Source organism: Thermobia domestica, chromosome 2 (assembly GCF_964235325.1).
Source record: "Thermobia domestica chromosome 2, izTheDome1.hap1.1, whole genome shotgun sequence".
NCBI classification, from domain to species: domain Eukaryota; kingdom Metazoa; phylum Arthropoda; class Insecta; order Zygentoma; family Lepismatidae; genus Thermobia; species Thermobia domestica.
In genome coordinates this window covers 133,325,096-133,352,410 of record NC_137455.1, presented here as the reverse complement: position 1 = coordinate 133,352,410, position 27,315 = coordinate 133,325,096, and the positions used below count along the sequence as shown (strand labels likewise).

At 37.0% G+C, this 27,315-nt stretch overlaps 1 protein-coding gene across 1 annotated transcript in view; it reads right to left on the bottom strand.

Annotated features, from left to right (window-relative positions):
* Positions 1 to 2,004: 2,004 nt before the first annotated feature.
* The window catches only part of LOC145679176 (uncharacterized), a 62,094-nt gene continuing 36,783 nt past the window's right edge, over positions 2,005 to 27,315 (bottom strand). The window contains exons 5-6 of the mRNA XM_081749767.1: positions 11,533 to 11,715; positions 2,005 to 2,057 (exon numbers count right to left, since the gene is read on the bottom strand). Of these exons, the coding sequence (XP_081605893.1) occupies positions 2,005 to 2,057; positions 11,533 to 11,715 (236 nt within the window). The remainder of the gene's footprint in view (positions 2,058 to 11,532; positions 11,716 to 27,315) is intronic.

Below are 27,315 nucleotides of genomic sequence, written 5' to 3'. Positions count from 1 at the left end.
GGGGCACGAACACAAAAATACTGAGAACAGTTCAAATTCCGACCTTGCTCTTCAGAGGAATTCGAATCAGTAATGGATTGGGCCTCATGATCAGAAGCCGAACGCCCGAGATCACTCGGCTAGTGCCACCCGCTCAATTTGCCACAAATTTCTAATATGAATATAAGAAAATAAACTAGTAGTTATGGAACATAAACATAGAACTGTCTAATTCTACACGAGTTGATGCAATTCAAAGAATGTGAAAATAATTTCTGTCGTCTTTTCTTCTTTGGAATTTAGAAGTCATGGTAAAGAAAAAGTGTAATGTAAATCGGGACCATCCCTGTAACTTAAATTCTTTTTAGGGGGGAGGCAAGTATTAATAAGCTAATTTAGGAAAGCTAGGAAAAGTTGTTTTTCTACTTCTTGGGCCCCCTCTTTACAACTTTCTCTTAATATTTATGGGCTCCCCGGAGTCAGTGGGCTCTCTCGCACGGCAAGGTCTGCGATTCCGTTAGCTACTCCTTGGGTCCATTCGATACATGACAAAATTTTGAAGGGGATAATGTTGATAAATCTCAAAGACGTACGAATAAACATTATTTCTAGAGGCCCTTATAGTAGACATATCTACGTGAATGGGTCCACGATTAATTTTTGTTCTTTTGCGTGCGGTTTTGTTTATGTAATGTAGCGACCCTATTTTATGGTTCATTTCTAATTTAATGTTCTTATCATATATGGATTTAGAAAATATTGTTTTAACATGGGCCACCTCAAACGGCGGAGAGCTTCTCTGTAAGGCAGTTGGCCCCTGCCCCCAGAAGTTGCGGCTCTGCCGATGACGTAACCACAACTTGAAGAACCTTTCGTGATAGTTTACTCATTGTGGAATCTCCACATGACTTGCTTTTTAGTTAAACAAGGAAATCTAGAGTAAGTCATTAAGACACGCAAGTTACTTATATTTTCTTATTTACATTTTTCTGTATATTTTTTTTATCATTTTTTCTTTTGTTAAATTTCAGAATCTTCTTTATATTTTTACATGGAACAATTTTAACTATGTATTAGTTTCTTTAGTAGGTTAATTGGCGCGGTAGGTGAGTGCTTAGCGCATTGAACTTCTATACGATAGATCCGGGTTTGAATCCCCGCCAGGCTGTAACTTTTCAAGTATTCCTGTTTAAATTTCAATTTCAATGCATCCTAAGTGTGACAAGTAAGATCTTCTCTTCCCTAGAAAGAAAAAGATGTTGAAATAATGAGAATTGGAGGTCTTTCAATGGAGACAGAAATTTACAAACTTATTTCCAGCAGTTGTTCTACATTTGATATTTTCGTCTATTTTCAAGCATTTTGCGATTCATGTCTGATCAGTATTTATTTGTCTTTGGATTACAGTATATAATGAAATAATACATTATAAACTCAGCAATATTGAGATTAACATATGCTGTTCATTGGATAACACGTTCTGAACCCGAGATATTGATCTCAAACCGGAGACCTTTTTCGTGCGTCATCTACTCACAATTTTACTTGCATGAAGCCTTGACTCAGTGAAACCAACTGCTGTTAGTGCCCAGAAAAGTTACGTGTAAGTTCGATTGCATCTGTCGAGGCGTTCTCACAACAGCAAATATCCAGGACCAAAAGTAATGGAATTAGAAAGATTAGGGGAGAGATGCTTTTGTGAGTGGCTGTACCACAAGTCTTGGTTCAAAACAAGATTTGGGGGTATCTGTATTGCCCAGAAACCTACAGGTAGGTTTTAGGGCCCAACCTTTATTGTACCGTAATGATACTGTTAAGAATGAGGAAAAAATCCCGAAATTGAATAAAAGTTAGTGTACATAGCAAGTTACTATGGTTTAATCAAAAACAACTCCTGCCTGGTCTATTACTTTTGGAAGGCGAGAATTGTAATTTTTCGAAGGCGTTGCATCTATGGTAAACTGAGAATCTGAGTGAAGCGAAGGTATGAAACTCTTATAACTGAACACTTAAAAGTTTTAAATTTCACAGGTAGCAAAGGAAATTATTCCTCATAATATAGAACATCTCGTCACAATCTGGAAGAATTTATAAGACACATTAATACTATAGCAACTTTCACTCACACTTTATCTAGATTTGGAACTACTTATTTTGTATGTGAGATGCAGAAAATAGGCTGCTTATAAGTTGCAGGAAATTGCTTTTGTCGAAAACTACAAGAACAAGATTTGCAAGCTATTTCCCTTGTCAAATAAATAATGTTCATGTTAAGCAGTTCTTAAAAATTTCACTGGTTTGCTCTAGTTTCTGATAAATTATGTACACGTGAAGCAGTCCTAAAAACTTTTTTTACTGGTTTTACTCTAGTTTTTGAATGTAAGCCATCTTCTTCAGACACTTCCTAACATCTCTGTCAACTTCATATTCTGCGGACGTCTTTCTAATATTCTCATCTGAATTGACATATTTTGTCTTCCTCTTCTTTCCTTTTCTCCTCTTCTCAATTTTAGTTTAGAGACTTGAAATTTGATGTTTGTGTTTCTCAGTTAATCTAACGTCAGATGTTTTAAACAGTTTCTGATATTTTAGTAAAAAGAGAAAGAAAAGTGGTGGGAAAAAGGTAGGGACTGGAATTATTATAATAAGCTTTCACCCTATACGTGCTTCATATACCTGGCTTGGAAGGAAAGAAAAAAGGTGAGTATCACAATTACAATAAGATGTTCATATTTTGGATCCCTGAAGATTAGAGGCATGAAACTTTGTATTTGAACTGTAATTCGGTACTCTATAGGTTCATGGGATGAGTCCGTAGGCCGATCGAACGCGGGTTTGGGGGCAAAGTTCCCAGGTACTTGAAATACTCAGTGTATCTCGGCATTCAGTACGGTTAGTACTTGAACTGAAATTCGGTATGCTTGTAGGTTTATAAGGTGTGAGGCAATAGCTGAACAAATACAAGAGCCTGAGGGCGAAGCACACAGCTAGTCGCAGTATTACACTTATTAGGATCACATAGTTGTACTTATAAAATTATAATGTTAGTACATACGTCCGTACGTCCGTTACTCCGTACGATAACTTTTGAATGGATGCGAATTTTTAATTCCATTTTGCCATAGTTAGATAGAGTGACTATCTCGAGGGAGTTCGCTGATGGAGGTGATTCTCCCACCGCAAGTAGTAAAATGAGCCATTTCCAGTTAACATATTTATAACTGTAGATGAAAAACGAAAATAGACAGAGATAAACGGCTTTCGGAAATCGATCACACGTTTTAACGACAATCTTCGTTTTCATCTTTAAAACTCTAGTATAACCGGAAGTAGAAATTACTCACTTCCGGTTATAATGTTGATCACTATAAATTAAAAACGTTAATAGATAGCGAGAAGTGTTTTTTTTTTAGATAATTAAGTGTTCCAAGAACATATTCCATGTCAACACTAATCTATCTACTCAAACCGGAACTGAAAGAACCATACAACTTCCATATTCCATACTAGATGATAAAAATATTGCGTAATCCTCTTTACGGTCTTTGAGTTTATTATAATAATAGATTCATATCTGGGAATCCCGAAAGTTAGAAACATGAAGCTTGATATGTGTGCTCAAATTTGGCATGTTTGCAAGTGTTTGAGATGTGAGGCCGTAGGCCGAGAAATCTTGGAGCTTTCTGGGCGAGGTTCCCAGATAACCGAAGGCTAGTTATTAAATGCATATTTTATCGTATTCTGATTATACATACAATAGCAGAAGTTTCCATTCTCCTGACGGGAAGATAAGATGTAATACCTAGGTAGATATAAAACCTGAAATTCAAATAGTCACACTTGGGACTTTATGTGCATAAAAAAGTAAATTTCAGTATAGTAAACATGACCTTTTTGCTCTTGAAACACATGTCCCTTTATTTTTAATTAAGAATCTATGTACCGAATTCCACAACTCCAACTTAAGCGAATCTCAACACTCGATAGTCTCTGAAGAAAAGAAGTTTGAATATTATAGAAATGTCTTCGTTAGAACCGGGATTTTTGAAAGCGCTGAAATACGAATTCCCTTATTTTAAATAAGGTCTTATATGCTGTTTCAACTCTCTAATTTCATTAATGTGTGAGATACTAAATTGTTTTTTTTTTAAAAACTTAAAAACCTCTTTATTTACCTTGGAATACATGCTCCAAAAAATCCTTTCTTATTTTTTCCTTCGTGATAAAAGGATCAGGTCTAGGCTGAGAACTCACGAACGAGGGCATATGTGCGATCATGACATAAATAACAGACCTCCAGTGCACAAAATATCATGCGATTATACTCCATTTTGTCAAACAGTTTTTGGGAATAGTATTTTTTTTTTCAAAATCACCATCCTCCACCCTCGAAACAAATATTGCATTATCACTAGGCAGAAGATAAGTTAATTTATTTACTGTTGGAGAAGAAAACCGAATTTGGAGATAGGTCAACATATTACGCGTCTTGGCTTTATGCTTTCATATTGTCAAAATATGCTTTAAAAAGCTAAACTACTGTTCTTATTAACACAAGGTAATCATTTACAAAGTAAAGAGCAAGGATAATTGTGAATAAATTAAATTCAAAAATCCTATTTTAAATTGTCTAAAGCTGGTACACAAACAAACTTAAATCTTCCCTTTGACGAAAGCTACATATTTAGCGTCACTTATACTGTGGTAGTAGCCCGTGATGCCCACTTTTTTCTTTTTCCTAGATGCGAACTAAAAACGGACAAATGTCAATTAAAGACTTGTCGTGGGAATAAATTTTACTATGTAATAATATTAGGTACGAATATGTTATACGTCTTGCTATTTACGCTTTCATAGAAAACCTTCCTCCCATATTTTTCGAAAATCAAATGTGGCCATTAATCTTGTTATAATAAACGTCTATTATATTTCTCAATATTTTCATCTCTATATAACAGAAAGAATCTTCTATAAAATTTATAAAACAAATACAAACATGACAACGCAGCATTGAATATTTTATGCTCGCGATACCATATGCACCTTCTTTCTATTCTTTGTGAGCTACTGGAGTACACCCAAGGAATATTCTGTCCAAATTTCAGGTTTATTTTTAACTAAAAATGTATGAACTAACGATGATGAGCGAATCTCTTCCACTCTTTTATAAAGATCATAGTATTAGTGTAACCCAACATAATGTGGAGGGATAATTTTCGAGATGACACCGAACTCTTCAATAAACACGTTTTTAAATACAACACTTTGACGTCTTGTATTGAAGGCGAAACAGCCTTAAATCTCGTCTCTTGTCTAAAACTATTATTAATCTTTGTTATACTCTAAACATAAAACATTGTGTTTCAATCAATGGAAATTTAGTATAATATCCTTCAATACAGCTCAGTTGAATTATACTAATATAACCTAAGAAATTAATGTGATTGAATGAAGAATTCGTACATACGGTGTAAAAGAACTGTTTGTTTTAAATAAATATTGTCTGTAATTAGTTATTCTCTTTTTCTTAAGTCTTTTAAGCAATGAAAGAAATCCTGTTTTTCCCTTGAATTGCTCAGATACAGTGTTTTACCTTCGTAATATGGAAAATATGACACTGAGAATGTGATAACTGCTAGATTGAGTAATAATTTGCAAACGCATGCGCATAGTGTAATATATTCAGATCCTTTTTGACATAAATGATTCATGAAAAACATTCGATCTTATTAATAAAAAATCATAGTAAATTTTTTATTTAACTTGTGGCAACCTTGCGTATATTTTATCATACATGAAAAAAAAGTTTGGCCATTAGTCAAGATTTTCGTGCCTGTCATGGATTTCCAGTTCATGACCAATGGCAAGATAAGGTAGTTGAGCAAATGTCCAACATTTTAACAGTTTATCAAATATACTTGTGCAACTGACCCGATCCCGTCTGAAGAGATATCATGAATCGCAGTGGGTTCAGTGTTCACTTTGAATAAAAATGCCATTTTTTTAAAATCACGTGTTTCTTTGTATTGCTTCTTGTATCATACTTTCTATGTATGGTTCAAGTTCAACCCATCTATGCCACTTCGAGCATACGAAACTTACTTTCGCAAGTGACATTGCACGCGGAATTTACTTTTGTCCTAAGAGTTGCACAATATATACCTAGGTACATATACTAGCAGAAGTGTCCGAGATACGTGAGGAAGAATAAAGTTTAATGAACAAAATCCCAGAAATTTCAGTGTTATAGGGCATAAAAATTTTCCTACTTTAAAAACGGGAAAGCTGGAATACGTGTTTGCTCATTCTTATGGAGAAGCTTATAATCAATAATTCACGTCTCTGACTAAAGTGAATGTTCACATTGAACATTATGTGCTTATAAGATCTGAAGTTGGAGCAGTATAAGAATTACTGTTTCTTACTTTATGAGCAACTTCTTTACATACTGGATATCACACCTTCAACTCAGGCTTAAAACCATAATTTTTAAACAAGAAAGGACAAGATAATTTTGGGTGGCTGACTCGAAATTAAATCTCTAAGTATTGCTTTACGTCCGACGATTTTGCCCTGTAAGCTAAAGAAAACAGTGACGTTGAGAATGAATGAAATAGTGGAATGAAGTAAGTGGGAGGAAATTAAAGAACCATGAGAAAGTCCACACACACTGCGTTTGTGCCACAAAGCCCACTTTCCACCAACTGGGATCGAATCAGAGTCCTCACACGCTACGGTTAAAAGCTGTGCCACTCACGAGGAAGGTTCATAAACCGTGAGAGTTGAATTTTGATGAAAATTAGTGACAATTTTCAGTTCGAGATGCTAAGTAACGTAGTAATAGTCACTCGATTTGCAAATGCTTCGTTGAGCTGCTACACCGACGCCATCTTGAAATCAAATAGGCAATATCCAAGAATACCCTTTTGGCATAAAAATGAAAATTTTTTGGTAGATCTGACTTCAACATTGTAAACAGGGATAGGGCATCTATGTGTGGGAGTACTTCCAGTGCATGATCGCCATCTTGAAAGGTGCCATATTGAATCGCATTCAAATATGATAAATGGCAAGGGGGTCATTGAGGTATCAAATAGCATTGAAATTTACTCCTGAATCCATTTTCGTAACCAAAGTTTACATGCATGTTTTCAGTTCAGAGTTAAGAGCTCTCTCACGCACAGGAACACTGTACGAGTTAGATTTGTGTTATGAAACATGGTCGTGCGAGCAAATGCAGGGTTTTAAATAATGCAGTAGTAGTCACTTGATCTGCAAGAGCTACTATACCAGTAAGATCTTGAGCCTAGTGAGAAAAATTGCTAATTAAATTGAAATGCCTGTAGTGAAAAATGGAATAGCAGCACTGTTACAAATTATACCTATTTCAAAGTGCGATGGAGTAGACTGGTGGTCGATGAAACATCTTTAATAGTGCTGACGAGCAGAGAATACCAAAGGGATTGTTCGGATATATATATTAGAAAATCAACTATAATCAGTAGGTCCAGGTCTCGTTTAGCGTAGCAGGCATAAGTGTGGGACGTTGAACTGAATCAAACCAAAAATCTATTTTAAGAAATTTTACATGGTCCATTATATTGTGTTTTACTTGACTCGTGGAGTGGACAGACGAGTGAAGACTGCGAGAATTGTTACATGAGAAAAACATTCGTGCTGAAGTTATACCCCCAAAAGACCACCAAATTTATTTAGCCTCTTGATGTATACTTTTTTCGGCAATATAAGCTGGTAATTCGGATACTTGAGGATTATTTTCGACATACATTCATTGTTTCTGGTACACCGAACAAGTTATACGACAGAATTTTTATAATGAAAATGCATTTTGTTGTGTATCATCAATTTTGTGCGCCAGTCCTAAAGGACATGCTTGCATATGCATGGCATAAATGTGGGTACGTCACAAGACTAATTGTTGGTTCATTTCCAAATGCTCTGGAGACTATGTTGCAAGTAGAAAATACTGTTTGTGGTCATGAAGATTGTGACGAAAGTGCATTTCTTAAGTGTTTGTACTTCTCCATCATGCTGTGTGCTAATCACTTCGTTATGGATCTTCATCATCATAACTGAAGAGCAAAAGGTTAGTAGGTTAATATCTGCTTTGTGCACCTGTTTATATTATTTTTCAGATAATTTTTCTATTAATTTTCTATTAACATCAAGACATATCCTTGTAAAGTCTTATGTGCCGTTGCACCTAACTTATATTACATCATTTAAATGCTATGCATAATGGCAACACACAGACTCATATATATAGGGCACTTTGAAATTGGTTGAATTTGTTACAGTGCTGCTATTCCATTTTTCACTACAGGCATTTCAATTTAATTAGCAATTTTTCTCACTAGGCTCAAGATCTTACTGGTATAGTAGCTCTTGCAGATCAAGTGACTACTACTGCATTATTTAAAACCCTGCATTTGCTCGCACGACCATGTCTCCACAGATTAGTGTCCGTTTTGTGCTAGTTTTAACCTAGTACCAGACTATACTACATTTCTGTTAATGAACACTTTTAGGCTTTTCACGCTAGTGTGGTATCTGCTGTCTCTAATGCCTCGATTCCTTAACGTACTATTCCTTGGTGGTCGGAAGAAATATGTCAAGCTAAGCTATTCTTGCCGAGCACTTCGTCCGTTTAATCGTGCTCCTACTGCTGACAATCTTGCAAAGTTTCTTTGCCTCGTTACAGAGCCGTAGCTAGAAATTTAGGCGTCCTGGGCCCCTAAAGAGGAATTCGGCGCCCCTTACACTCACCATATTGAGATTATTTTCCTTCGCTTTCTGCTTGGTTGTTTGCATATAAGAGAAGGAGTTCGCTACGCTGAAATTTTATCAAGCTGCTTGGACAGACCATTGCAACACCCACAAGCAATCGTTTTGTATTATTTTACCAATAATAGCTGTTTTCAACAGGCTTGTTGTGGACATTTGTTAACTTGACAAAATTACGTTTGGTTGGTATACAGATGCACTTGTAGAGAAGTTATGGAAATTTGTAGTTATTTATAACGTTTCAAACTACCGATAAGAAACGGAATTTCAATATCACAAACTATGTGCTTTTGAATGTTCAAAATGGGTGACAGTATTAATTTCCAGCAATTGTAAACTTTTGTAGTTTTATTCTGTATGTGACCACACAAATAACTTTTTAATTTCGATTCTTTTAAAGAACAGTAATTAAACAGGTTGAATTTGCTAATGATAGATTTTCTTTTATTACTCTTAGGGGTCGGTGGTGTGATATTGTTTTAAATCTTCATTCTCCAACAGAAGATACGGATGATGATATGAAAGTCAGTTTTCACGAAGAAGTAGTAGAACTGATATTAGCCCAACTCCCACGATACCATATAAAAATTCTATTAGGAAATTTCAATGCGAAGGTAGGACGAGAGAATATTTTCAAACCTATTATAGGGAATGAAAGTCTGCATAACGAAAGTAATGAAACGGGGTTAGACTCGTGATCTTTGCCATATCCAAAAACTTTATCGTGAAGACTACAAAATTCCCAAATCGCGAAGTTCATAAATACACGTGGATCTCGGCAGACGGAAGGACAAACAAATTTATCGCGTTTTAGTAGATAGAAGACAGACTAGCATAGTGGATGTTCGGTCTTCACAGGGGCTGATTGTGACGCTCTTTACTATCTAGTAGCAACGCAATTAAACAGTCGTGAGGGGAAAACCAGATTGAAGTGTCGAATAGATACTCGGTTTCAGAGGGTTTCGAGAGCACTACAATTGAGGATACTTGAGTTCAAACTACAGAGAATATTAAAATGTCAACAAGAGAGAAGTTGTGAAGCTCAGAAATAGGTGGGAACAAACCATGGTTTGATCAGGAATGCACCAAACTAGCGGCAAAAGATAAATAAGCGAACTGCGTGGTCTACAAAATTCGAACGATAACTACATAAAATTTCGTTCCTATCAGACGAAAAAATTCCAAAATGTTTAAAACAAAGAATCGCTACTTTTCAGAAAGCTAAAATTATGGAACGTGAAGATAAAAAAAATATTCAAGACATTTATGAGGGCATCAATAAATTTAAGAAAAGATATCAATCTCGCGGGTATATATTAAAGGAAGGAGACACAACAATTCTCACTGATACAGATAGCATTTTGAATAGATGGAACGATTCCTTTGACGATTTTCTTAACACACAACTATAAAATAATGTTCGTGCGGAAAGCGAAATACACACAGCAGAAGTATATATTCCAGAGCTTAGCCGAACAGAAGTAGAAATCGCTATAAATGAAAGAAACACGAATCTCAAGATATATACGAAATTCCGGCTGAATTAATTCAAAATTTTGGAAAGAGATATACAATGTTATTCTCCTTATCTGGAACAAGGATGAATTATCACAAGAGTGGAAATAATAAATCAGTTGTTCAAATTCCCATTGAGTTTGCGTACTGAAATCAAAGTGGAACCGAAAGAGATAAGCCGCTATTGTACAATTTCGTAAATGCAAATATTTCCCTTCTTTACTTTCATCTTTAATATTCCCGCGCAAACACAAGCTTGCGTGTCTCTTTATTCGTTTTATTTTCGTACTTTCATTCTTACCATCGTGATTAATCCGATTGGGTAGAAAAGCCGGATTAGCTAACCAAAGTGAAGATCATCATACCGCCGGACACTTATTTGAGATTTTGACCATTTCCGAATTTGAAAGAATGCTGTGTACACTGTAAGTCATTACTCGGCATCTTGTATATCACATCGTCATTAAGAAATCATAGATGATAATTTTTTTAAGTATTAAGTAAAAAAATGTGAGTCATATTGAAATATTTGGGTTTCGAGCGGAGCAAGAAAATTCTTACCAAGTTATTTCAATCCAAACCGACAACAAATTGATTTAATAGCGCATAAATATCTTTACGGGGCGCCTCATTGTATACTGTATTCTAACTCTTTTTCTTTGTCCTTGCTCGTTCCGCACCCCATTGATATCAGCGCCTGGGATCAGCGCCCCACCCACCCTCCCAGTTACAGTTCTGCCACCATGCCAGATCGCGCTACTTGATTAAACAAGGAGGACAACGTAGCTGGCGCGATCATATCTTCAGTTTCACTCAGACAGTTCAATGAATACTATTTGGTATAAGGTTCGCCGTCTTCAGGGCTATTCCACTTCCGTTGACGTTTCTGCGCTTTTCGTCCAAAATGAACGATCGCGGACCAGAAGGGGATTGGCAATGAATTGCCAATTTATTGTTCGCCTTATTATTTGACTGACTTGAAACGAGCAGAAAACCTGCTTCTGGACCCTCACAGTTTACACCAGTAAATAATGATGATTAGAACTTACCTTTTACTGCTGCTGAGCTTACCACTTCTCTCACTAACACTAATTGCACTACCCCTTGGCCATACTCCATCTATTTCATTATGCTATATCTTCTTGCTATTCACAAACAAAATCTTTTAGATTTCTATAACTTTAACAAGTTCCACTTGGCAAATTAGAAATAATGCACAAAGCTTTAATTTACCTTTATCTTGTTTCTGATTATCTGTGAATTCATGTTCACATATAAAATATGCTTTTTGCGTTGTGCAAGATATATCATTCAATTTTCCACGGTTATTCACTGAGCCACAAAACTCCTCTCCTCCCAGGTTATTTGGTTCATTTTTTTTCCACACAGCATAGCCAGCTGCTTTTAAACTCTGACCTATTACAGGAGGAGGAGATTAGTATTAAATGAACTCAATTCAATTCTACTAAATGTTTCAAGCATGGAACAAGTATTCTAAAATAAGATAGCAATTTTGTTTACTATTTAGTATTTACCGTTAAGGAAAAAACTATTGAAAAAGTAAACAAAAGATATAAGATATAATATCTGTACGAACACACATTACTAAATGCGTTTACACGTACAAAACAAGAGCTCATTTAATTTTGAGTACTGTGTCTGACAATCTGGATGTGTTAAATAGACTATGTGAAGAATTACGACGACAAAAGTTCTTGTTGATATATTATCAGCATATCAATTTATATGCAAAATATTTGTGTCTCTATATTTCAAATGTAAGAAAGGTTTTGGGCTTGAGCCCTCTCTTGTGCAAGACAATATAGCAAAGGTTTTACTATATTAAGATATACCTACGTATATATATATATATATGTGTGTGTGTATGTGTGTGTGTATGTGTGTGTGTGTGTGTGTGTGTGTGTGTGTGTGTACATAAAGGTCACGCTCGTTCTGAAAATATATAGCTTGAGTGCGTAAACCCCTCCCGTCTTGATGAAAATCTACGTGCACCACTGTTTGAAATTAAACTACGAAACTAAAACTGTATTGTTAAAGCATCAAATATTAATACCGAAGAAGCTGTACCATAATTTGTATTATACTTTTAGGTGAGTTGCATTGTCAGAAGACTTACACAGACGGGCACGCTGAAATAGAACCCTAAAAGAAAACAAAGCGTTTGTGTGACAAGAAAATATATGTCAATCACTGTTGTTTCCCGATATATAGATGGTGATCAGAAAAATGGAAACACCTGTAGTTGGCAACACGTCAGATGTATGGGTTGGCAGTGGTGTCGTGGCGCCCGCAGCGCAAAACCGCTGGTGGTGGTGTGTTAGGTCGGTCTCCATACTACGTCACGCGCAGTGGAACAGCAGTGTCCAGTGGCTGCAGCAGACGGAGGTAGTGTAAAATGGGAGACCTCTCAGATTTTCAAAGAGGGCCAACTGTTGGTGCGCGGTTATGTGGAGTGAGTGGGACGGCAGTGGCTACTGTGTTAGGTGTGTCGCGTGGGACAGTGTCGAAGGTGATGACGGCCTGCACAACACACTGGAAAACCACATCGGGGAAGCGGAACAGTGGGCGGAATAAAATCATGAGTGACAGGTCACGCTGGGTATTAAAGCGCATTGTCACGCAGAACCGTCGTGACACTGTGAAGCAAGTGACGGAGGAACTCAATCAGCACCTCCTCCACCCTGTTTCGACAATCACAGCCCGCCGCGAATTACATGACATGAACTTACGGGGTCGTGTTGCACGGGCCAAACCGCTCATCAGGGACCATAAAGCTTTCGAACGCCGGAAATGGTGCCGCGACCACGCAACTTAGACCGTTGAGGACTGGAAACGTGTGATATGGTCGGATGAGTCATTCTTCACCCTATTCCCAACCACGGGCCGTGTTTATGTGTGTAGAATGCCCAAAGAAGCTTATGATCTGCAGTGGCTCCGCCCAACTGTGAAACATGGCGGCGGCTCGGTGATGCTGTGGGCCACCATATCATGGTTTTCATTGGGTCCTGTGGTCACACTTATCGGACGAATCACTGCCAAAGATTATGTCGCAATTTTAGGAGACCACTTGCATCCTATGGTCCGGATGTTGTTCCCGGACAATGACGCAATCTTCCAGGATGATAATGCACCCATTCACACACCTGGCGTTGTTGCAGCGTGGTTTGAGGAACATCGGGATGAAGTTCAACGCCTCCCCTGGCCCACGCAATCACCAGATCTCAACATAATTGAATATCTGTGGTCCGTCTTGGAAACACGACTCCGGCGACGATTTCCACCTCCATCCTCTCTCACAGAACTGGCCGATGCCCTGCACGAGGAATGGTGTAAAATTCCGCTTGCTACCATTCACAACCTCTATGCCTCCATCCCACGTCGCATCAAGGCTGTTCTGAAGGCGAAAGGTGGCCCGACACCATATTAATCTGGTAAGTTGCAATTTTGTTCAGGTGTTTCCATTTTTCTGATCACCATCTGTACGTTATCCTGACATATTGTTATATTTTAACACAACAATATAACTTATGTTGTTATACTATTAGAGGCCTAAAATTTGCAAATACGTCTTATTTACTTCTTTATATGGGACAAAGAACTTTATGCTTTATACAGCTGTATATTGTGGTTTATTTTTCCTTACATTATACTTTATGTTTTTTCCTAAATTATGCCTTAGTATGCTGGTCTTGAATTATACTTAATTTTACCCACTTCTATTAAATATCTTTAATTGTACTTGTTTTATTATATAAGCATTAAAGGTGTGTATGAAACTTAATTTCTCCTATTAAAATTTACATCAGTACACCATATTTCAGAATTCAAACAGATTGCACTTAAAGTGTCAACGTTAATAGAGTATACAAACATTTGAACAAATGTTTTGTTTTCTAGTGTTCAACCTTGTTCGTCCTCGCTATTGCTGTTGGTGTTAGTTTTTCTCCGCCCTATGAATAGCAAGTTGCAAGTGAGTTTCAGGATTTTCTTCCCTAAACATTGATCTGCGTGGGAATCCCTTCCAACTGAAGCACTGAAAGGAGGCGCGGTTAATGCTCTTATAGCCAAGGTACTCAAGTTTGATATCTTATTCAGATGTTTCCTCCAAAAGTAAAGGGAGAAACGGAAGTAATTACGCCTTGAAGAATTACACGATACATGCACAATTCCTCCTAAAGTATATTCTCCTGAGAGAAACGCTTCAATTCAGTCGGTAGACCTTCTGTAAACATATTTAGATTTGCGCGAGTGTAATCCAGACACTGAACGTGTTTGCAAAATTGGGTAGTTAGTGATGTCCACTCATTTATAACAGCAAGCTTTTTGCACTGCATGAAGTTCCATGAATTTTTTGATCTGATGAAAGAATAAGCCCCACTTGACTTGCATCCCTAGTATGGATTTTCAAACTTTTATCTGCTTAAAGACGGAATCTGGAATTTTACCTGTGGTATTAAGCTGAAACTTAAGACATTGTTCTTCCAATTAGTACCTTGAGATTTGTTACAGTAGAACTTCCTTCACTTTTCTATCCACTTCTGCATTTTGCTGTAATAAGCATTGTAAAATTTTTCTGGCTGGAACCAAGTCCCCTAACTTGTAATCACTGGCTGTGGACGAACACTGGTGATCTTTTCTGTTTCCCACAAGAGGTTCAATAGTCTTTCCCGTCTGGCTGGTGTTTTACTTAAAGTTGATTTAACGGATGAGGTAAAAGTATCAGCTACTTTCAGACAACTTCTAATATCTTGTGCGAGTAAATGGAGGACATGTGCCCAGCAAGTAGAATGCATTAATCTAGGAGCAACTGCAGCTAAGCGCATAGCAGCACTTTTCATCTACGAGACATTATCAGATATCAGAAGTACAAACTTCCTTTTATTAACACCAATATCACTGAATGCGTCAAGGACAGTGTCTACTATCACATCTGGGTTGCAACGTTGCACTATTTTTGTTCTGAAAATACGAAAACATTCAGTAGACTCACCAAGTGGACGGACAGGAACATTTACAACTTTACGATTTTTTAGTGTCAGTTGTTCCGTCAACGACCAGAGAAATATCTTTTCCTTCACATTTTAATTTTGTTACATTCAGATCATCATCTGCACAACGATGAACGTATTTTCTTAAAGTACTTTCTCTTGGGGCTGTTATAGTGTTAATAGATGATTGAATCCAATTTTGAACCCTTCATTCCTAAAAACATGAAGAGGGATACCAGCTGCTATAAATGCTGTAACTACATTCTTGATGTTGTCTCGATTGTGCCCATACGCTGCAACAGTTGAGGAAATGCGGTGACAAACTATTACCGCTACTTCTTGTTCATTCATTTTGTGCAGTTTTCTTTAAGCGGTGTTTCGAACAAGAAACATGTAGCTGCACAGTAGACTTGTTCTTATAACTATTTAATAAATTCAGAACAAAGAGTACAAAATAGATTACTGCCTACTAACTTGAAATTGCCAGTTGGAAATTCTGTTACTTTCTGAGAGGCATATATGTTTGATTTTGGCATCTTGAGATAAGCAAAAGCAGTCTTCCATGCCTTTTAACACAAAGTGGGGAAACGAAAAAACACATTCTGAAGGGAAGGTGCGAAGAGAGGAGGAATTGAAACCTTCCATTGTTACGCATAAAGGTAATTAGCCGATTACCTTATTTCCATTGTTTGCGGCATTGATAACAGCCTTTCTTGATCATTTTTTCTTTGGTACAAAAATATATGAACATATTTTCATTTGGTGTACACACACAGGGCTCTGGAATAAAGAGTATTAAGCATTATGCTATATGCTTTATTTCAGTAAATTATGCTTTATTATGCTTATAAGATTTGCAAAATTAGATATGTAAAATTGCCAAAATGCCAGATATGGTATCAACCATAGTCGGAAAATTCCATCATGCTTTTACTTCTTTTAATGCTTTATGGCTGTCCTAAATATTATTATATACTACTAGCTGAACCTTCAGTCTCTACGCAGCCCATCATTCACATATGAGCATGAAATGTTTGTCATTCCTCACAACATCTCTATATGTACCATTACAGACACAAGTGAAAGACGTCCTTATAAAAAATCATTATTCTTCGTTTTTCATTATCATTTGGCCATGAAACAAACGCTTGGGAGGTTTGCAACCACGTAAAAAATGATTTGGTGTTGGAATTCGATAATCCGTAGGATATGATACTGTAGTTTTATTTCTAATTTCAGCACTTCCAGTCGACCAGTAAAAATGTAATAAAGAAATAATGGTGATGTTTCTTTTTAAAATATTCAATTAGAACTGGACAATCTAAATAAAGTTTGCAATCGATTAGTGAAAACGTAATCTTTCTATAGCCTGTAGTTTCGGATTCATTGTCGAAAGGATTGGCCACAAACATATAAGTGTCCACAAAGTTATAGTTTAAAATAGTGTTGTAAATAGAAAAAAAAACGTTCGTATTTTTCCAGAAATGTACGTTTTTTTAGATAAAAACATTGTCTTTCATTTTTTTCTAAATTTCGTTTTTTTTTTTCAAATAGTCATTTGTAATGCATCTTACGTCTATTTAAGTATGAAATATTTTTATGTAGGTGTAATCACCGTAAAATGCAACATAAATTAAACGCTAGATACTGATACGCTACAAGTATTTTACAATTTACATGAATACCATACTTATTAACAATTCGGGTTTCAGCAGTTTTCATTAATATCAACTAAGAAATAAAAGTAGATGGAAATTTTGTTTTTTCGTGAAAGCAGACCTTTAATAAGTACGAAAATAATGTCACGAACAGTATAAAATTCAAATAACTTTTCTAAAGGTAAAAACTAATACTAATTTGCCTAATTGTATTTTTCTAAATATCATTAAATAATTTTTCGGCTATATATATATATATATATATATATATATATATATATATATATATATATATATATATATATATATATATGATATGCAGAGCCGGCTCTACCATATATGCAACACGTGCATTTGCATGGAGTGGCAAGTTTGGAGGGTGCGGCAAAATCTGTCATAAGTATATTATTTAAATTAAATATTTCTTGTTGGAAATATACTTCATGATGATGGTAGTTACATTTACTAAACTGGCCTATTTGAATACTACATTCATAAATTGTTTAGGTTGCATTAGTTTAAGGACACATGGACAATGCTAAAGCAAATGGTCGAATGAATCCGAGTACAAATTACTTGGTTGTTGGCAAATGCAAGAATTCAATTCTCAAACAATAGCAAATATCTGTTCCATTTAGTAAGTTATCACAGATTTGAGATGACAACTAGTCTTGTTTTTGTCAGAAACAAGTTCCTTATCATTGAAGATAGAAACAAGTTTTTTTTTAATGTTAACAGATGTAGAAGAAAAATCAAGAAATAAAGATAAAAGAGCTAGTTGCACTGGAATTGCAGACTGATACATTGAGATTGAAGCTCAATAATGAATTCTATAAAAAGAATTACTATCTTTCCTCTGCAGGTGTGTTTGGTTTATGTTTCACTAGCATCATAAATTAATATTTAAATAAAAAAAAACAGACACAACGGGATTGTATTTTTAGTAAGTATTAAGTCTTTCTGAGTGCGACTGCATTTACCCTCCTCTTCGTTGCTCATGCTGGAGTAGCATACTTAAAATCATGACTTTAAGATTTGTTCTTTCTGGAGAAAGGGGGAGGCGGCAAATTATGCCATTGCACGGGGCGTCAAATTGCCTAGGGCCGGCCCTAATGATATGTATATCAAGACATGAATATAGGATGACACAATTTTAAGTAATGCAGGGTGTTTCAAAATTAATATTAGGGTTTTGAAACTTTGTAGTATCTATTACAATTAACTTACAATTATAATTATTATACCAAATGAAAGAGCAACTCAAACTGTTTTCTACGCACTCATGTACATGCATTGTTTCTTCTGTCTGCCGTTAGAAAGAGCAAGTAGCAAAGATGGGGACTAGAGAGCAGAAAGCTTTTTGTGTTTTAATAAAGACTGAATCTGTACAGTGCAACCGTCTGTGTGAAGAATATTAAGGAGACGCTTGCAACTACATCCTTATCGTTTGCAGTTGCTACAGGTCTAAAGCAACGGTTTCTATAGGACTACGGTTTAAGTGCTATTTTCGCAAGTAAAATATTGCTGCATAACAATGAAGATTTTCTGGATCGTGCCGTCTTCAGTGATAAATCGACATTTCACCTAAGAGCTAATGTGAACACTCATAATGTTTGCATCTGGCCGTCAGCAAATCCTCAGGAGATTGTACAGTTGAAACGAGACTCCCCTAAATTGAATGTGTTTTATGCCATATGGCGGAAAGTTTATGGGCATTTCTCGCCTATCGACTAGATGTGTGCCGTGTAACGAATGAATGTCACATGTAACAAATGTAGCAAAAACTGTTTGCGGTGCTCTTTTACTTGATGCATTGCTTATAATTGTACGTAAAATGTAATAAGAACTACAAAGACTTAAAACCCCGATATTCATTTTGAAACACCCTGCATTTCTCACCAACAGTGTTGGGACTAAGATGTAAAAAGGAGAGAACATTTTCCTTATAAAGTTATTGTTTACAACAACGATATTATTATTAGTCGAGAATATAAATACAACAACACGGGTTAGTAGTCAAAAAAATTGTAATCAAATGTACGCTCGGTGGCTCAGGTAACCAAAGTGGCAGGTGGCCAAAGTGGCACACACGGGGGTGTCATGTTTTAATCCTGTGTGGACACTAATTAGATATCGGGATATTATTCTTGCTAAATATGGTTGGACCATAGTTTATCACATTAATTTCTTTTTCTTCTGGTGTCGAATTACCTTCTCAAGTTTCATCTCAGTCAAAAATTCGAGAATTTTCTAATTTCGAATTTCCTTTACTTCTTTTCTCCCTGTAGCTTCCTTCCTTGTAGAAAGACCTCCTTAAGACTTGCCAGGTAGATACCTGACTGTTGACATCAATTGGACGAGACTACGCGCAGTGTTGCCAATTATGGAAATTAAAATTTCACTAAATTTGGGCAAAAAATTCGAAATTTTTGTTTATAAATCCGTACCTATACGTCCGAGTGCAAGTCAACCTACGCCAATCGAACAAACACAGTACAGATCATTACAATGGGGTAATTAGGGGGCGCACGAAAAATTCGTATTTAGGTTCTAACCCTTGATTTTTCTAGTTTTTCCCTATTTTTCTGTTTGCCGTAATATATTTTTGGTAATTAGAAGCTTTGTTCCTTAAATATCGCAATAATACGTGTAGGATATTTTAGTGGTGTACCAGTGTTTAATTTAAGATAGTTTGCGTCTGTCCGGTAGCAGTGTTGCCAGCTACAGAAAATTTTAAATCCAGATTTTAGGAGGAAAGTTTGTGAAAATTATCTGTTTTGTCTTTCTTATGTCCCTCTTGTTGGCTACATCGGAACAAACGTACCAGTATCTGGAAGCCTCGTCTTTGCCCTACACAACGCACTATAGAAAGTTTAAATAGGATAATTAGGGGAAGTACAGTTGAGATTTACAGTAGACTTTGTTCTCTAATTGGAAAGATAACTATGATTTTTTTAAGGTAGAATGAGATATTTTATATTGACATGCTTACTTTATTAGATATCGTCACAATACTTGTAGGATATATTAGAGGGATACCAAAGCTCATTTTAAGATAGTTTGTGTGTGTCTGATAGCAGTGTTGCCAGCTACAGGAAATTTGAATTCCAGATTTTAGGGGCAAATTTCGAAAAAAAAAATCTCTTTTTGTTTCTATTGTTTCCCCCTTGTTGGCTACACTCGAACAAACGTACCAGTGTCTAAAATCCTCAACCGTAGCCTACACAGCGTACTATAAAAAGTTTCACTAGACTAATTAGGGGAAGTACAGTTGAGGTTTATAATAAACCATGTTCTGGGAACGGTAAGAAAATGGTGAATTTCTGAGGTAGAATGAGATTTTTTTTTAAATTTCATGCTTACTTTGTTAAATATTGCCATGATACTTGTAGGATATATTCTTGGGATAATAAGGTTTATTTACAGATAGTTTTCGTCTGTCTGGTGCAGTGTTTCCAGCCAAAACAATTAATTCCCGATTTTAGGTGAAAAATTCGGAAAATTTTCTTTTCCCCTCTATTATTACCCTCTTGTTGGCTACATTGAAACAAACGTACCACTACCTGAAAGCTTCCTCTTTTTCCCTACAGAACGCACCATAAAGAGTTTCAATAGGATAATTAGAGAAGCTGTAGCCCCGGAATGTCTGCTGATTTTTGCATCTGATGCGTAAAAAGTGTCAAAATTTCATGTGTATGATGACAGAGATTTTTCGCCCTCTTTGAATGGAAGCCAGCGACTTCAGGATTTCACTGTACCTTGTCAACACACCAAAGAATTTTTTCTAGATAGCTTGAACCCATATAGCAGCAGTGGTGCTACATTAAAAAACTGAAATTCGGTTAGGGAATTTTTTGTAAATTTTTACCCCTACATTTCCTTCCATAATTTTCCACCCGTTGGAAACACTGCAATGGAACTTACACCAAAAAATAGCCACATCCATTTTCTAAAAAACAAGGCCTTAACCATATCAATCGAATAAACAGTTTTTGAGCAATAAGTCACTAACTGAAAATGTAAGAAAACGCCAGAAATGACTTGGGTCCGAAAGGAATAATTGCACAATTTTGCTCATATAGGTACAAAGAAACAAACTATTAGTAAGTTACGAGGGCTTCGACTCAAGTTCTGTTGATTATTTCAATAATTTGCAACATAAATCAATAAATAATAGTTGCCAGAAAAAAACAGACATTTGAAAAAAAACATGAAAAAGAACGATGTTTTTTATTGAAAAAAAAAACTTCACAGAAAAAAAAACGTTTTTTTACAACACTAGTTTAAAAGAAATCCAAAGACGGCAGCAAAATTCATTTAAATTGATTTTGGGAAAAGCTTATTAAACTACATAGGCTTTGAACAATACACTTTATGAAAAATGTCTATTTAAATAATTTATTTATAGTACACACAAAATAACACATTTCTCTTCGTTAAACGTAAAATCACAAATAACCGTAAATCAAAGGTATGAAATCTAATGCTATAGATTGGAGTTCAGGCGATTTTTTCGTGTGATATTACGCCGGTCTCCAGCTTTCTCACTAGAGGAATTCCTGTGGTGTCAAGGTTGGACTGAGGATATTTATTTTATTTATTTATTTATTGAACAAATTCCCAGATACAGCATAACTTTGCCATTTTACACAGGGACATGCTAACAAAAGAAAGAAAAAAAAAACAAGACAACAATAACAACAACATAGAAAAAAAAGAGTGTAAAAGTAAAACTATTCCGTCAAAGCTCGTTTAATTGCTCTTTCAAACACTGGGTAGCTCGAAAAAATGTCCACATCAGTTGTTACTTGATTATAACAGTTTGGTATTCTATAAAAAAGAGACCTCTGTATAACAGCCAACCTAGGACGGGAAAGATGGAATAGGTGGGTATTCCGGGTGATGCGGGAAGGGACACGTAAGGATAGTTCCTGAAGTAATATTTCCGATCTTAAGCTTCCATTAACTATTTTCTGTAGATATTTCAGGTCAGAGATAATTCTGCGTACTTCAGGAGTCTGAATATTAAGATGTCGCAAGAGCTCCTTCTTAGATAATATTCGAAGTGCAGGAACACGAAAACGGACTATAGCGATGAAGAAATTGAGAACAGAATCAAGTCTGGAGAGATGTGTAGGTGCTGCCATGGCCCATATGGGAGAGCAGTATTCGATCTTGGGCGCTATTAAAGTCTTATAAAAAGTTGCTAATGAAGAAACAGTGCGTAGTTCGGTGAATCGATAAAGAAGTCCCAACATGCGCATTGAATTCTTTAGTATTGAGGAGATGTGGTCAGAGAAGGTGAGTTTTGAATCAAAGATGACACCAAGATCGTTATGACTAGCAGAATGTGTGATAGGGGAATCGTTGATGTGGTATGTGGAGGGAACAGGAGACTTTTTCAAAGTAATAGTAATACTGTCACATTTCTTACTGTTGAGTTTCAAGTGCCACATTTCACACCAGCCTGTAAGGTAATTTATGTCTTCCTGTAGAGCAATTGTGTCATGGAGACACGATATTTCTCTGTATAACTTACAATCGTCAGCAAAAAGGAGAAGGCCACTAGGTTGAGCTGATAAGTGCGTGTAGAGATCATCCATATACAGGACAAACAGCAGAGGCCCAAGTACACTCCCCTGAGGCACCCCTGAGATCACGGGTTGGGGGTTAGAAGTCGCCCCTGAAATAACAACTCTCTGTTTACGGTCCTTCAAGTAGCTTGTGATTAGAGAGAGAAATTTGCCATGTACATTAAATCTATTGGAGAGTTTATGAAGAAGATGAATGTGACTGACAGAATCAAAGGCCTTCGAGAGATCAAAGTAGATAACATCTAATTGAGTATTGTTATTCATACATTTGACTGCACAGGAAAGAAGAGTACTTAAGTTTGAGAGACTTGAGCTTTTCGGTAGAAAGCCGTGCTGAGAACTATGGATGTAAGGTGAGGTGAATTTAAGTAGCCTGTCTTTGATTATTTTTTCACAGATAATTGATATTACAGAAAGAAGAGATATTGGCCTATAGGAGGATACATGATCTTTAAGTCCTGATTTATATATTGGGGTCACGTGAGCTAGTTTCCAACTGGTGGGATAATACCCTTCCTTGAAGCATCTATTGAATAAGATAGATAGAGGAACCGCAATAACTGAAGCAGTTTTGTTGAGAAAGAGAGGACTAATTTTATCAGGTCCAAGTGATCTATGTGGAGATAACGATAGTAAGAGAGCCAGAACTTCGCCCGGGGTGGTAGAGAGAATGGATAAGGTGTCCGAACAGATGGGGTGGAGAGGGGGGAGATGGGTCGTAGAGGGAAGGGAAGTAAATGTTTTGCAGAAGTAGTTATTGAAGAGGTCTGGTCTTTGATCATCACTCGCTTCAGTATTTTCATCTTGAACTGTTGCCGGTATGCCCGGAGATTTTGTTCTAGATTTAATTACAGACCAAAAGACTTTAGGGTTACTAACAGTAAAATCACCAATTGAGTCCATGTATTCAAAATATTTACGCCGCTGTACCTTCTTGGCAAGACTTCTAATTCTAGCAAAGTTTTTGTATGTGTAGTCACTCGGATGTGATTTCCATAGAGTCCAGGCAAGCTTTTTGTTTTTAAGAAGTTCACGAAGTTCATTGTCGTACCAGACCGGAAACCTGTTCGATTTTGATGCTTTCACCGGCACAAAGTCCTTTATGGCTGAGTGGACAACAGATGTAAATAAGTCCACAGCGTCGTCAACACTTCCTACCTCTAACAAACACCAAGGAAACAGTTCAATAGCCCGGCAGATGTCACCCCAGGGGGCTTTCTTCCAAACAAGTTGTGACCTACTTTTGAGGGGCTGGTTTGTAGTAGGGGAGGGGAGGAAATCGAAAGAAACATCCAAGGAATCGTGATCCGAGGGAAAAAGATTTCTGCATGGGACAACACAACGAGGTTCTAAGTTAGATAGAATATAGTCAAGATTGCTATTATTGCGGGTATTATGCATATTATGTTGACCTAGACCAAGTCCATGAATAAAATTGTCCATGAAATAACTGTCGTTTCCATCTTTAGCGACGCCATGCTTGCTGTCCTGCCACGTGATGGAAAGGTTGAAATCACCCAATAGGATGACGTCACCGTGTGACAACGCATGCAACAGTGAGTCATGGCAAGCTTCTAAGATGTGCTTGGGGGTGTTCTTGTGCGGTCTATAGAAGCATCCAATAAACACAGAACGACGCTTTGGAATAAATACTTCCACCCAAATAAGTTCACAATCCCGTTCGAGATCCAGTCTTCTCTTGCTCTTCCACTTATTATTTACACAAATCATCACTCCACCTCCACGAGTTATGCGGTCTTTACGATAAATGGTGAAATTATTAGAAAAGCTAATTTCACTGTCGTTCACTGATTCATTCAGCCACGATTCGGTCACTGCGAAACAATCCAGTTCCCTTATCTCACCTAGGTTCAATGAGCACTCAAGTAATTTGTTTTTAATGCTACGAACATTTTGATAATATATATTGAAAGCACTGGTGTAATATGGACAGGGTGGGCCAGGGTTTACGTGAATATCACCACAAAGGAGGAGAAAGCAAACAAGAATGAGGCACTGTTTTTTTGCTTTCGACTCATACCTTGGCACAAAATCACTTGTAGTTCCTCCGTCACTGTTAGCAGTACCAGAGAGAGCGCATGGCGGTCCTCTTGGTATGAAGGCAGCAGCAATAAAATGAAATGATCTTACACTACACTTCAGTCCATGTTTCATTGGCAATGCTTCACTTGGGAAAGTCACAGCACCTATACTACATGAAGACAGTAGAGCACGCACATAAACACTACACACAACCACGAAAAACAGGTAAACAATAAGAGCACCACTTTGCATCGACTTCGAGCCTGACGCCATCACACGTTTGTGGACGCTAGCCTGGTAGTTCTCAGTTTTTAGCCGAGCGAGTGAGAGAGAAGAAGGGTTTCACCCGAGTGCAGACTGCCTACCGTAGACATTAGTGTACAAAATTTTTGGAAGCTTTGCTTCATCATTCATCACATCATCTCTGCTGCAACGGACATATGCTAAACACACATACACAGCGTTCTACCTATCCGAATACAATGGCCAGTGGACAACATAATGGTCTTCCAGCTGAAGTTCCTACACCTTTTATTGTCTCTACAAAAGTAGAGAACCGCAAGAGTTACAAAGACGCTTTTCTAACATCAGATAAAGATCAAGGATTAGGGGGTAATCCTATTTACGGTTACCCAGTATCTAATCCAAAATCTCCACATCGTTAAAAGCATCATGATTACAATATCACCATCGCCAGTTCAGACGACAGCTCTCGCCTTATGATTGTTGATTGCATTCAACAATTTCCTTAGAAATCGCAGATTGAAACTCAAAACTTTCTACTCGAGGATTATGATTCGAAATTCCGAAACACAAACTTCTACTCCAACAACTTCTTAAATAGAGACCAGCGATTGAAGTAACACAGATCATACAAACTCAAAACGGATATATCATTAAATCGCCATTACCTAACGTTGCAACAACACTTCGAGACAAACATAGTTTCGAGATTTTCCGAAAAACTGCAAAACTAACAAAACTGAACGACAGCCGTAAGAAACAAATGCCACTGCCCAGACGAACTCCTACTCAATCCGTAGTCATCCGCGGTCTATCTTACAGTGATGAAGAAATCCAAGAACTACACCAAGAGGGATACGCCTTCAGAAAATGCATTCGCATTAGAAATTATCTAGGTGCTACTTATATGGTGAGGGTAGTGACCGATTCACAGGAAACTATTCACGGCCTCCTTGAACATGGAGCATTCATATACAAGAAGAGACATAGAGTGGAACCATCCAAAACATCGCCTACTCTTCCTATACGCTGCGATCGATACCAGGAATACACTCATCCTACACCTAAATGCGTAAATCCGTTGAAATGTGGCTACCACGGAGACCCTCATTCTACCCGCTCTTGTCCAAATATGCAACGGCCACTTGAGTGCTCAACCTGTCATGAACGTCATCTAGCCTATATCTATAAATGCAAAGCCAAGCCTTCTCCAGAAGAAGCAAAACCTGAACTAGTAGTTCCACTTACAATGCATGACTCAGAAAATCAAACCTCCGATCCCAGCACCTCTGATCAACAAATAACCATCAAACAGCTTCTTGCTTTCATCATTCTTACTCTACAAAACATTCATCCGTTTGCATTTCCTTTAGTTTCACGACACGTCCAGTATTCTGCTCAATCAGTCTTCCATCTTCAATTCCAAGCTACTTACAATGACAATACATCACGTCCTCTTAAAAAGCCTATCACTCCAGAAAATATCAGCACAGCCATTGCACGAAAACGGAACATCGCACCAGGCACTGATAACATCTCATATTAACATATCAAGGAAAGTCCATAGGCAGACTTGTATATTCTTTCTCTCATCTTTACATTCATCCTCCGTACTGGCTATATACCATTACAGTGGAAACTTTAAAAAGTACTCATGTTTCTCAAACCCAAAATTTCCGCTGACTGTTTCCTCCTATCTACCCATACAATTAACTCCAGTATTCAGCAAAATCAATAACAGATATAACTTATTACCACCACATCTAGCATGTTTTCGTCCCAATTTCAGCATAAATGATCAGTTATTCCGCCTTCTTTACTCTATCACAAATCACTATAATACTTCACGGCCAACTTGTTTAACTCTCTTTAATTTTGAAAAAGCTTTTGACAAGGTTTACCATCATGGCGTTATACATAAACTTCTTAACTTTCGTCTTCCTCTAACTTATAACAGATTCATATATAATTTCGTGTTCTGTCGCCTAGCATATGCTACCATTAATCATACCTTCTCTCATCCAATATTTCTTCATTCTCAAGGCTTGTCTCTTTCTCAATTATTTTATCTTATAAAGATCAATACTCTCAAGACACAAACCTAGCTTTCCTACCGCCTAAAAGTCGCAAAAATGTAAGGAAAAATTCCAAATTACTTCATCTCACAGTCAGCGACGCACGTCTTCCACTCAGCAAAACAGTAACATATTTAGGACTTATCTTAGACGCACATCTCACCTGGAGGGCTGATTTGCAGCACATCACCACCGAAGATCACAATCGTCTTAGTTTACTTAAACGTCTTACAGACACTACTTGGGGTCTCAGTCCAACAGCAGTACTTAACCTGTAAATATTTCTACGTCTTGTCATCACATATGCTCATCTAGCCTGGATTTCCGCGCCCTCTCATTCTGCAATAAACTGAAGATACAGAAAAGACATGCACTCCGCATTGCCCACAGAATC